The 12,944-nt window shown below is 52.9% G+C and overlaps 1 protein-coding gene across 4 annotated transcripts in view; it reads right to left on the bottom strand.

Moving 5' to 3' along the window:
• The window catches only part of SEPTIN4 (septin 4), a 62,118-nt gene extending 53,309 nt beyond the window's left edge, over window positions 1-8,809 (bottom strand). For all 4 annotated transcript variants that reach the window (XM_030536950.1, XM_030536953.1, XM_030536952.1 and 1 more), the window contains exon 1: window positions 8,753-8,809. In XM_030536950.1, coding sequence (XP_030392810.1) covers window positions 8,753-8,755 — 3 coding nt within the window. In that variant the 5' untranslated portion in view covers window positions 8,756-8,809. The remainder of the gene's footprint in view (window positions 1-8,752) is intronic.
• Between the last annotated feature and the right edge of the window lie 4,135 nt (window positions 8,810-12,944).

Here is a 12,944-nt window from a genome sequence, read left to right as displayed (position 1 = left end):
GAAGGGCCCCAGGAGAACTTCTCAGCGAGTAGGGTTTGGGGCCTGCCAGGAGGCTCTAAAACCACTTGCTTGCTGCCAGAGAGAGCCTGGCTGTAATGCCCATGGGCACCATACAAAGGCGAACGGCTGAACCTGGTTCTGCAGAGGGGACTTGGGGGACATGGTGGGGTTGGTGTCCCTACCTCTGTTTGCCAGAAGCTGGGAATGGGTGACAGGGGAAGGATCACTGGATAATTGCCCTGTTCTGTTCATTCCCTCTGGGGCACCTGGCACTGGCCACTGTCGGAAGACAGGACACTGAGCTAGATGGACCTGTGGTCTGACCCAGTAGGGCCGTTCTTATGTTCTTATAACATCCAGCGCCCAGAAGGAGCAGTGAGAACCAGTGGCATTGCCCAGTGTGAACAGAGGCAGCGCACCTGCGTGTACAGCCAGGCGCTTCCCACCAGACGACATGATAGACTCCAGGGGTAGCAGAGATGCAGATAACTCGGCTCTGTGTCTTGTCGTCATGAGGACTTTACCTAGTGGGAGTTACTCCAGCTTTTCCCAGAGTGTCTGAGTTATGGGGGCTCCAGTTGGGAAAGAAGGGGGACTTTGAGGTGACAGCAGGGGAGGGAAATGGTTCACTCTAGTGAGGAAACCAGGGGACATACAAACCCCTTCAGGCAAAGAACTCATCCCTAGGGAGAGATCAGTCACGCTCTACTGGCATGACAGCTGGGACGAATGTGGCCCCGTAGCCATGTGCAGCAAGTTACTTGGGAAAATGACTGAAGCAGAATCCAGGGGAGTTAGATGGACTCTTTCTGGAAAGGATTGAGAGACCTGGCGCAATAGCTTTTCCCTTCTCTGAAATAGCCTTCTGTTCACACAGCCCCATGCCCTCCCAGAGCTGACACGCACTCAGGAACACATGTGTATGGTCCCTACCCACATGCAAAGGCAGGCCTCTCTACTAATTATACATCCAGCACCACTGAAATGCAGCCACTTCTGGGGTGGAGGGTGGACAGAACAAAGCACAACAGTAGGGGCATGCTGGCCTAGAGTGCCAGGTCACTCCCTGCTCTAACAAACAGGGTGATGGCATCTTCAATGTCCATGCATGGTGGAAGGCACCTGAGGAAAGCTGAGCGGATGTCTCCCCCTGGGGTGGCAGGGTGGGGAGTGGAGCACTCCCTCTTACACAGGAAAAGCAATCACAGAATATCAGGGTTGGAAGGGACCTCAGCAGGTTATCTAGTCCAAGCCCCTGTTCAAAGCAGGGCCAATTCCCAGACAGACTTTTGCCCCAGATCCCTTAGAGGACCCCTCAAGGATTGAACTCACAACCCGGGGTTTAGCAAGCCAATGCTAAAACTACTGAGCTATCTCTCCAATCAAATCACAGCTCTGAGCACTTCCACAATCCCTTCACACAGGGAGCTGACAATACCTTACAAATATTCACCTGCTAAGCCCCCTTCCCTGCGTGGGGCAGGATCACCATCCTCATTGCACAAATGGAGAAACCGAGGCACAGAGTGGGGCAGTGACTCGCTCAAGGTCTCCAAGGAATCAGTGGCAGAGCTGGGTCTAGGAGGAACAGTGTCCTGACTCCCAGTCCGGTGCTCTGACCTCAAGACCATGCTGCCTTTATGAGCCCCATCAGCACAGCAAGGGGTGGGGGTGGGGGCGGGCAGAGCCACGGTCCCAGGCAGCCTGCAGCAGCTGTTTGTAGCGATACCAGAAGCGCCTGCAGTCCCAGCTTCTGAGCTTGCTCTATTCCCAGAGCATATTAACCCCCCCATCCCCGGCCCTCGGAGCTCCCCTGTGAGGGTTCAGGCCTGCAGCAGAGCAAGCAGCTGGAATGTCTCTGCCCAGCCGGCCTTGCCAGCAGGAGACTGGGAGCAAGAGCCACCCTGAAATGTACACCCGTCCCTGCAGAGCCAGACCTTTCACCAGCACATGGGCAGCCACCAGAGAACTCCTCAGGCTCGCCAACGGGAGCTCATCTGCAGCCACTCAGCACCGAGAACACACACAGCAGGTGGAAAGAAAGCCCATAGTCACTCAGATATGACAGTCGCACTGTGCCCAGAGAAAGCAGCTAACGCCAGAGTCTACCTGCTTCTGCTGACCCGCTGCCTCCAGGGTCTCTTAGCACCAGGGCTGTGTCCTAAGGGCAGGGCAGCCCCTGGCTAATGCCGAGGAGTTCCTGCCTCTCGCTGTCTGGGCTTCTGTGCTCGCACTGGGTGGAGGGGCAGAGCAGATTGGAGACAGCTACCCCTGCTGGCCAGTCCAGCTGGGGCTCTTTCAGAGGGGGATGTCTCCAAACGGTCACTAATAACAACAGCACCATCAAGGGACCCAGCTCTTCTCATCCCAAAGCAATTTACCCCCCCACACAAATGTAGCAAATTGATACACAAACTCTGTACAGATCACGTACAACAGAGGAATGCAGCTACCTCGAGGGTGGAATGCAGCAGCAGTTCAACAGTGCACAGCACCACTATCCATAGGCCCGAGTAGACATTGAAGAGTAAGACCCAAAGGAAATGGCAGGGGGTATTTTTGTTGGTAGTATGTAACCCTCCAGGCTGGTATTTTCATGACAGCAAGGGAAACACCTCTCCTGTTGGGAAGTGTGCCATGGGGTCTCTTGTGCCCATCAGCGGGCAGAGCCTTAGTGTCAGACCCTGTTCAAAAGCTGGCACTATCATCTCAGAATCAGACTGACAGCTAACGAGGAGAGATGGAGTTCTTTGCCCCCCATGCCCTGGGTCTGGAGGCTCAGATATCCCAGTAAATTTCATCCCCTGGGGTAAGCTGGATTTTGTCTCTATTTTGTTAGCAAAGAGCATGGGTGGGGCTGGCTCATCAACAAAAGCGCACACTCACTAATTACTGTTATTACAGCCCCAGCATCTTAGGATTCTCATACTGCCTCCCATCTCGCTCGGCATGAGGTTTGAATGACAGGGTGTCCCTAGCACACGCACTATCCAGACGTGAATCCAGTGGCATGACAGCCACTGCTGGCTGGAACTACAACTGCTCTACGTCATGACTCAAGACAGCTATTTGTTCCAGAGGAACATGAGCAGGGAGAGCGTCTCGCTGCCCTGGCCTCCTGGGAGTACAGGGGCTCCCGGCCCCATGACTCCATCATTTCCCATCTCTCGGTCTCTGCCACGTGGGGGTCCTTTTGCAATGGCCAGCTAAGCCTGTTTGAAACACCAGATGTTGTCTCCCCGACCTGGGCACACCTGGAGGGACACAGGCATACAAGGACAGAGAGGCTCCCTTAGTCCAGTATCTTGCCTGACAGGGATCAATACTGATTGCTTCCCTGGAAAGTCCAACTCCCTGCCACGTGCAGTACTAGAGCACGGGAGGATATTACTGCCTGCCCCCAGTAACGCCCTGAGCATTTTATCATAGTTAGGGTCACTGCAGATGCTTTTCTTCTCCACGTGACAGCTGAGCCTGTACTAGACCTCACTAGTGACTTGCCTCAACAGCGTCCCGCCGCAGTGTTTCACCAGTTAGTTACGCGCCACGCTGAAAGCATTTTCTTCCATTGCCTTTTACACTGTCGCCTTTTAGTCTGAAGGGCTTCCTTTATCTCACACATTGTCAGGGGTGGCCAGCGTGTGGTTCTGGAGCCACATGCCGCTCTTCAGAAGTTAATATGCGGCTCCTCGTACAGGCATCGACTCCGGGGCTGGAGCTATAGGCGCCAACTTTCCAATGTGCCGGGGGTGCTCACTGCTCTGCCACAGGCCCTGCCCCCACTCCACCCCTTCCTGCCCCCTGCCCTGAGCCTGCAGTGCCCCTGCTCTTCCCCCTCCGCCCACCAAGAGCCTCCTGCACGCCACCAAACAGCTGACTGGGAGGTGTGGGGAGGGAGGGGGAGGCGTTGATCGGTGGGGCTGCCGGTGGGTGGGTGGTGCTGGGAGCGAGGATGGGGTTTGATAAGGGGCTGCTGATGTATTACTGCAGCTCTTTGGCAATGTACGTTGGTACATTCTGGCTCCTTGGGCTCAGGTTGGCCACCCCTGCACTATGTGATGGGACACACAGAAGCAATTGCCTGGCCTCCACTATGCCAGGCCAAAAGGGCTAATGTGACCCTGGGATGCATGAACAGGGGAATCTCGAGCAGGAGCAGAGAGGTTATGTTACCTCTGTATTTGGCACTGGTGCGACTGCTGCTGGAATCTGTGTCTAGCTTAATAAAGGGAAGGTTAAGGGGTGACTTGATGGCAGCCTGTAAGTACATCCACGGGGAACAGAAATGTGATACTAGAGGGCTTCTCAGCCTAGCAGAGAGAGGTCTAACAGGATCCAGTGGTTGAAAGTTGAAGCTAGACAAATTCGGACTGGAAATGAGATGTGCATTTTTAATGGTTGAGAGTAATTACCCACTGGAACAACTTACTACGGGTCGTGGTGGATTCTCCATCACTGGGCAGTTTTAAATCAAGACTGGCTGGTTTTCTGAAAGCTCTGCTCTAGTTCAACTAGGAATTAATTCAGGGCAGGTCTCTGTCCTGTGCAATGCAGGGGTCAGACTAGATGATCACAATGGTCCCTTCTGGTCTTAGAATGTATGAATCATTGTATTTCACACTTAACCCATTTCTCTTACTCTTCCTGTTCCCCTGGGCTCACTAATCTCCTTGCCTGATAGCCCCAGCCCTAACACACACTCAGCCATGTTCAGTGTTCATCTCCGGGTCTCCAATTTCATCCGCATCTTTTCTGAGATAAGATGACTCTATCCCCACAATGATGTTCCCTCAATTCAGATGGCATTCTAATCTTTTCTACATTAACCTCTATTCCTTTTTAATACAACCTGCCATCACGCACACCCCTGACAGCATCCAGCTCCTCTGGGCCGGCTAGGCAGGGCTAAGCAAGGAAACACAGTTTTGAATTCACATCTGTCATAAACAGATAGCTAAGGGTTAATGTCTCTTACACCTGGAAAGAAGTACCTGAAACACCTGACCAGAGGACCAATCAGGAAACCAGACTTTTTCAGATCTGGGTGGAGGGAAGTTTGTGTCTGAGTTCTTTGTCTTCTGCCTGTACTCTCTCAGCTATGAGAAGTGATTTTTTCTGCCTCCTGCCTTTCTAATCTTCTGTTTCCCAGTTGTAAGTACAAAAGATCAGATAGTGATTTATATGGTTTTTTTGTATTTACATGTGTGTAGTTGCTGGAATGTGTTAAATTGTATTCTTTTGAATAAGGCTGTTTATTCATATTTCTTTTAAGAAATTGACCCTGTATTTGTCACCTTAATACAGAGAGACCATTTTTATGTATTTTTCTTTCTTTTTACATAAAGCTTTCCTTTTAAGACCCGTTGGAGTTTTTCTTTAGTGGGGAACTCCAGGGAATTGAGTCTGTGCTCACCAGGGAATTGGTGGGAGGAAGAAGTCAGGGGGAAATCTGTGTGTGTTAGATTTACTAGCCTGACTTTGCATTCCCTCTGGATGAGGGGGGAAGAGAGATTAGCTCTCGGTACTTCTGTTTTCCAAGGCTGGGAACGGGGAGGGTGGAATCCCTCTGTTTAGATTCACGGAGCTTGCTTCTGTGTGCCTCTCCAGGAACACCTGGAGGGGGGAAGGGAAAAGGTTTATTTCCCTTTGTTGTGAGACTCAAGGGATTTGGGTCTTGGGGTCCCCAGGGAAGGTTTTTGGGGGGACCAGAGTGCCCCAAAACACTCTAATTTTTTGGGTGGTGGCAGCTTTACCAGGTCCAAGCTGGCAACTAAGCTTGGAGGTTTTCATGCTAACCCCCATATTTTGGATGCTAAGGTCCAAATCTGGGACTAGGTTTATGATAACATCAGAAAGCATCTTTTTACACAGATCCTTTTCAGAGCACACTTGCCCTCCAGTTGCCCCTTAGGAGAAACATGCTCACAATTTTATAAATTAGATTCACCAATTTGATTTTAAGTCTTTTAGAAAGTGTGACGGGTTCCTAACCTGTACAGCACAGCCTTAGAGAAGCCAAGCCGATTACAACACATTCCTCTAGCAGCTTTTTATCCTCTTTAGTGACTTCACTATTTGTCCTGGTATTTAAACATGGCTCCCTGGCCCCTAAATCCTGCACTTTACCTTTGATCCATTGCAGAGACGTCAACAGTGCTATCTGCCTGGCAGCCACGCAGTTATCTAATGCTACATTGCATATTTCTGAAGGGCAGGTCAGACAGTTCTTCCACAGAGCCCCTGGGCTGTAATCCCTTTGGGGCAGGGACTCCAGGTTCTGCAAAGTGAATGCTGTATTTCAGGGCAACTCTCTGGTCTGTGGTATGTAGGAGGTCAGGCTATATGATCACAGTGGTCCCTTCTGGCTTTGGAAGGGACTCAAAGAATCTATATACAGTACATGGTTATTAACAATGATGCCACCAAGCCCTGTTGAGTGCTGTGTAATTTTGTGAGCTACCTATTCTCCTGTCTCTCATCTCTGCCTGTGGGGAGTAATGCCAGGCTGGTATTTCACCTGACACTCTATGTGGTGAAGGCCAGTGGAAAGAGAGGATTTCACTTTCCTGAAGTCCCCTTAACCTCTCCGACCTGCCACCTGCCACAGCCTTCCAAATTGTGATATCCATCAAAAGTTTATTAGAATTTTACAGTTTTGCCTAGTTGTTCTGCAAGTTTCCTTAGTTTCCACTTTATGTTTTACCAGGGAAACAGGATGTGCTCTCAGACAGTCCTCATTTGGGCTGGGTTTCTATGTTTAAAATGCATTTGCAGTAAACCACAGTAATCCCTTCTAGCCATACACATCTGCATGAGGCGGAAAGCCAGCTCTGTTCATTTTACCTTTATTACAGAACTACGAAAGCACAAGCTGGATGCAATTCTGCCTCTCCCTACAGTCAGACAAGTTCCAACAGCAGAACCTTTTGCCTGGTACCAGTGTGCATGGCAGAAACCACCAGTTCGGACCCCACACTGAGCGCCAGGCGCTGATGCTTTGCAACACCAACTTTCGATTTGCAAACTGCATCGATTTGCTCTGAAACTCTTTGAGAATAAACACCGGCCCTACGGGACCTGTTCTGCACTGATTTCTCTAATTGCAGCAGCACACTAACACACTATACCCTGGCCCATATATACTCTTGTATAAGTTGCATTCGTCTCTGGCCCTATGCCTTGTCCTGGGCTGGAGGTGCCCTCTCCTGGCCTGGCAGATCAGCTGCCTCCTACCCAGCCCAGTGTCACTTTGGTCTCAGCGGCTGAAGGGGCAGCAGTTAAACTCTCCAGGAAACAAACCTCACTTGGAGCCCATCTCCCAGAACAGACCTTCCTCCTTCCAAGAAATGGGTAAACAACTTCCCAATGACAGAATGGGGGACACAAACTGACAGAACTCAACCTCCACTGGTGCCCACTGCCAGCTGGTGCGCATGGTCATGGCTGAAGGAAGCAGGGTCACCTTTTGCTGTCAGGTTCCCGGCTTGGGTGACTTTGAGTCACAACCAGAATGTTAATGAGCACAAGTCACATGACCCAGAAGGACAATGTGTTTCCAGCTCTGGTAACTGCAGAGCAGATCCTATACTGGGATTTACCCTGAGGCTGTCCCCAGCTCATATTCCTCCGCCTGAAGCTAGTCAAGCCCTTTATCAGCTGCATAGATCCTTACAGCTGCCCCAATCCCTATGCTATGCTACGTGTTGGACACTCCAGGGCCTTCCATGCCTGGGGCAATACATTAATAAAGGCAGGGCACTTCCAGAAGGCTGTCATCGCTTTCTGTGCACTCCCTCCCCTTTTCTGGTCCCTCAGTGTGCCTGGATGGAAGGTGGCGCTGCTCTGAATGTTAGGAACGCACCCCAGGGAATGTTTATAGTTTGAACTATAGCTTTGAACTGTATTTCTCCTTTAAGGGCTCCCATGCAAGCACGGAGGCTACATGTAGGTGCCCAGGCACCATGGTGATGGGCACAATATGAGACGCTAGCTGGATCGCTTTGCAAGGTTGCACTGATCTGTGTGTGGTCTCTTCCTGGGGTCCCATCCCCAGGTTGGCATGGTTTCTGACAGCTCTGACTGCTGTGCTTGTGTTTCGCTCCCCAAGTGGAAGGAACCACCTGTGTCTCTCTCCTCCTGCGGTTCATCACGGGGCGAAGGGGTGGGGGTGGTTTCACGTCCTGCCCCGTGGGGCTGATCTCTGTGACTGTTTCTCTCACATGGGCCCTCTCCCCGGAGGGTTTCGGATGAGGACAGATGTGTGTGTGCCATGAGCCTCATCACAAGGCAGGGGCGGGAGTGGCACTGACCTCGGGGTGGGGGTCCCATCCCTGCACTCAGCACCTCTCTCTCCCTGCTCGCTGGGCTGGGCCCAGCTACAGCGTCCATTGCATGGAGCTAGTGCTGCTCTGTCCCTGCGGCCCAGGGTCCCAGCAGGTGACGGGGGGGCTCTGACCTGCACATCGCTGCGGCGGGAGTCCTGACAGGGGAGAAACTGCCCGCGGGGCGGGGGCAGAGCAGGGACCTCGCTCTGCTTCGCCTCCAACTTCTGCAAGCCCAGCCCGGCGCCGGGCGGACCCGCACTCACTGGCCGTGCCCCCGCCCGGCTCCCCCAGCCGGGATTCCCCGGGACCCACCTGCGCGGTGCCAGGGCGGCGAGCCAGCGCCTGGCTCCCCCCGGGCACGGGGCGGGTCTGACGGCAGGTGGGGCCCCCGCGCCCCCAGCCCCCCGCGGCCGAGAACCCAGGCTCACCATGGCGCAGCTCCGGCGGCTCCCGGGGACCGCGCACAGGCTGCTCCGGCGGGCTCGGAGCGCAGCGCAGCGCAGCGCAGCGCGGGGGGGACCTTGGCGTGGCTGGCTGCAGTCAGTGGGTCACGTGGCGCGCGGGGGGGCCGCAGCGGGCCCGGCTCTCGCCTTGCGGAGGCTCGGAGGGAGGGGGCGAGCTGGTCACCCGCACGCCGCGCCCCCACCTGCCTCCTCCCGAGCGCCCCTGGCTCCCCATCGCCGCGCCCGGCCTGCTGCCCAGAGGTCCGGGGACGCGCCAGACTCTGCCCCCGCTTCGGGGGCTCCAGGCAGCCGGGGCAGCCGCTCCATCTCCCGTCCGAGCCTCCAGCGGGATTTTTCAGAAGCACCTGAGTGGTTTAGGAGCAGTTGGCCTGTGATTCATGCCCTTGGGCGCCTAAACCCCAGTGACAACCAGTGCCGCGCGCACTCCTGAAACTGGCCTTAGCCCCCCCGTCAGGCAGGCGCTTGGAAATGTTACCCCTCGTCTGCCAGCCCCCGCCCAGATTGCTCCAGAGGACCAGCAGTAACGGGGCAGCGCTGTGGGAGGGCATCACAGGGCCCATTTGGGCCATGCATGACAAGGGCCGAGGTGAGATTTTGGAGACAGTCCTCCTGAGCACTTGGGAAATCTCCCAATTAACAATTGTTTAGCAGAGCCCTGACTGTACCTGGCACATGGCAAAGCAGGGAGAGCTTCCCCTGGAGAGAAACCAGCCAAGAGGATGCAGGACAAAGGTTGCTGAGTCAGGTCTCATCTGGTGGTTCTTGAATGTCTCTATTCCACCACAAGAGAGGTCTGTCTACACTCAGGGTCTGGGCTCTCTGACTGCACCCTCTGAGCCCAGCCTGAGGCAGCGGCTTTCCCAAAGATCCCTCCGATCACCAGGCTTGGCAGTCCCTGCTTGGGAAAAGAGGTGGTCAGGCCCTCTCCACACAGGAGGATGAAATCGTTGTTGGAGTGCACTAGCCTAGGTAACATGCTCTGCATTCATGGGTGTTGGCATGTATTGCAGAAGAAGGGTGGTCCAGTGGTTAGCACACTAGACCCAGATTCAATTCCCGGCTCTGCCACAAACATCCTGTGTGACCTTGGGCTAGGTACTTAGTTTATCTGTGCCTCAGTTTCACATCTGTACAATAATGATAAGAGCCCTCACCTACCTCCCAGAGGGCTGTGAGGCTAAATATAGCAGAGATTGGCACTCAGGTGGGAGTACTTAAGTGCTTAAGATAGCTACAAAATCGCAAGGTGACTAAGGCAGGCTCCTGCAGTGGAAACCTCCTGCTCTGTAGCCTTTGGGATTTCCAGAGGGATTCCTCCTGTGGAACAAGATTGGTTTGCTGTGACCAAGATGCCCTCAGCATTCTCTGATTCCCAGAGGTGGCAGCCATGCCCACGATACCTTTGTGACCTAGGAAGCAGAGCAGCATTGCTCAGGATCTGGTGGAGCAGGCCCTGGGATGGGGCACTCATATCTGTCAGGAATGGCGTGGGGAGAGAAGGCTAAGATGAGCACAGCTAGTTATCTTGGTCTGGCCTGGGGTCATTTCAGGAAGAAGAGGTGGCAGGCTCACACACTTTGCCTGGTCCTGTGTCATGGAAATCTGGCTGGATGATTCAGCTGGGCCAGTGCTGACCTGCTTGCATCCAGCCAAGAAATCATGCACCATAAAGGGTGGGCAGGTAGGAATGGGATAGGAGGCAGTTGCAGTTGTGCTTCTATGCAGCTGGTCCCACCCCAGAGACAGTGCTGTGACTGTGTTGACCTCGTCCATTAGTCCTCACATGGAAAGAGCTCAGGGATTCTAGGACTGCCCACACCTATGCTCCTGACTTCGAGCCCTACATGGCTGATCTCTCTTCAGATTTGGCTTTGGAGTTGCCCAGGTTAAATGCCCTGAGTTATTTCAACGCTCACTTATGTGAACTCAGGATTTCATGAGTTCCATGGCAGCTCTGGGGCTGCCCCACATAGGCGGGTGTGCTCTGGCTTTGAGCTGTGGTGTGGGACTGGAGACTTGGCATTTGGACATTCCTTTCCTGGGCATTGCCCCCTGTGGGCTACTGCTGTGCAGATGGCAGGTGGGACACAAAATGGCAGGAGAGACAGGAATGATGATGGCTGTCATTCGCTCTCAGTCTGACTCACTGAAGCAGGGGCATTTTTATATTCCTGTGCCAGGGAAGTGGTAGAAGCACAAATGTCATATCTGCCAAGACGAGGCCAGCAGAACCACTCCTGGAGTGGCCATTGTGGGAAAGCCTGTGCTCAGTCAGAGAGTCAAGTGTTTCTAACACTCAGGAAGTTTCTGTCCACTCCACCAACAATCAGGTGGCTCTGGACTGATTTCGCCAAGGTAGCAGAGCCGGAGTGTGAGGAGAGAAAACATACGGCCATCTCTGGTTGAGTTTAATGCAATTTCATCAGTGGAGATGCTGGAGATGCTGGGAGAGTGACAGAATCCAGCACAGAGCTTCCGAGCGCCTGGTGGGTGGGAATTGTTAATACCTCCCTTCAGGAGCGCAAACTATGCTCCAGGATGCAGTGCTGGAGCTTTGCTCAGAAAGCTGCCTCTTCTCTAGTTGGAACTTTTGGGTGTTGGGGAGGAGTAGGCCATAGCTATGTCCACAAGAACCAGTGTTTCTCCACCTTTTTGATACCAGGGACCAGCTTGCTGCCTTCCTAAACTGTCGAGGAGATCTCAGGGACCGGTGCTGGGCCATGGACTGGTCATTGAGAAACACTGCGCTAGCCCACGTGTAATGTAGCCCTTCTGTTCCTCGGTTTCCCCATCCGTAAAAGGAGGACAATGCTATTTGCCATAAGTGAAAGGTGGAGCTAACTGCATGGTAGAGGAGTGGATGAAGAATGGGCTTGTTCTGGTAATGACTTGAAATGAGGTGAAGGTTTCTACCCATCAGAGGAGTGAAGCTCTGGAACAGCCTTTCAGGAGGAGCAGTGGAGACAAAATACCGAACGGCCTTCAAGAGTGAGCTTGGTCAGTTTATGGAGGGGATGGCACGATAGGACTGACTACAATGGCATGTGGCCCATTGGCGACCATCAGTAGCAAATATCCCCAGTGCCAGCGATGGGATGCTAGTTAGGGAGGGCTCTGGGTTACTAGAGAATGCTTTTCCAGGTGTCGTCCTCCTGGGTCTTGCCCACATGCTCAGGGCTAACTGATTACTGTATTTGGGGTTCAGGAAGGAATTTTCCCCCAGGTCAGATTGGCAGAGACCCTGGAGATTTTTCACCTTCCTTGCAGCATGGGCACGGATCACTTGCAGGTTTAAATTAGTGTAAATGGTGGATTCTCTGTAACTTGAAGTCTTTAAACCATGATTTGAGAACTTCAGTAACACAGCCAGAGGTTCGTGGTCTATCACAGGAGTGGGCGGGTGAGGTTCTGTGGCCCGCAATGTGCAGGAGGTCAGACTAGATGATCACGATGGTCCCTCCTGGCCTTAAAGTCTAGTGTGTGTGACAGACTGGCTGAGTGGCCTTGGACAAAGCTCATAGCCTCTTTGAGCTTCAGTTTCCCCTCTGTAAAACGGAGATGATGATATTTCTCTACTTCCTAGCATTTGCCAAGTGCTAGCTATGTGCCTAGTGGTCTCAGGGCCAGGGCAGAGGGGGGCACAGAGTTCTGACTTCCACACTCACTCCTCTAGCCTGTGTGGCTAATTCAGGGCATTATTCTTTCTGTCTTTCTTTGCAACCATCCACACAGACCAAATATTGTGCATCCCATTTGTGATAAATGAAGTGCGGGGGAAAGGAGGGGGGAAGAGCCCTCTTTTATGGACACCCAGCCAGCCAGTTAACTGCAAAATCCCTCTTGGTGGCTGTTCTCTGCTTGCTTTACCTGTAAAGAGTTAAAAAGTCCCCCAGGTAAAGGAAGTGGGCACCTGACCAAAAGAGCCAGTGGAAAGGTAGAACTTTTTAAAATTGGGAAAGAAACTTTCCCTTTGTCTGTTGTTCTCTCTGGGTTGCAGGGACACGGAGCAGCAATGCTATAAGCAGGGATGCTGTGTAAAGTTTGAACCAGGCATGAAAAATTATCTTCCATACCTAGAAGGAATCATTGGGATGGAATGTTTAGATAGACGCAATCAGGTTTATTTCGTTATTTTGGCTTGTGGATCTCATCTGTG

This window comes from Gopherus evgoodei, chromosome 17 (genome assembly GCF_007399415.2).
Source record: "Gopherus evgoodei ecotype Sinaloan lineage chromosome 17, rGopEvg1_v1.p, whole genome shotgun sequence".
Classification (NCBI taxonomy): domain Eukaryota; kingdom Metazoa; phylum Chordata; order Testudines; family Testudinidae; genus Gopherus; species Gopherus evgoodei.
The sequence above is the reverse complement of the archived record's forward strand: the minus strand, read 5'-3'. Positions and strand labels throughout refer to the sequence as shown.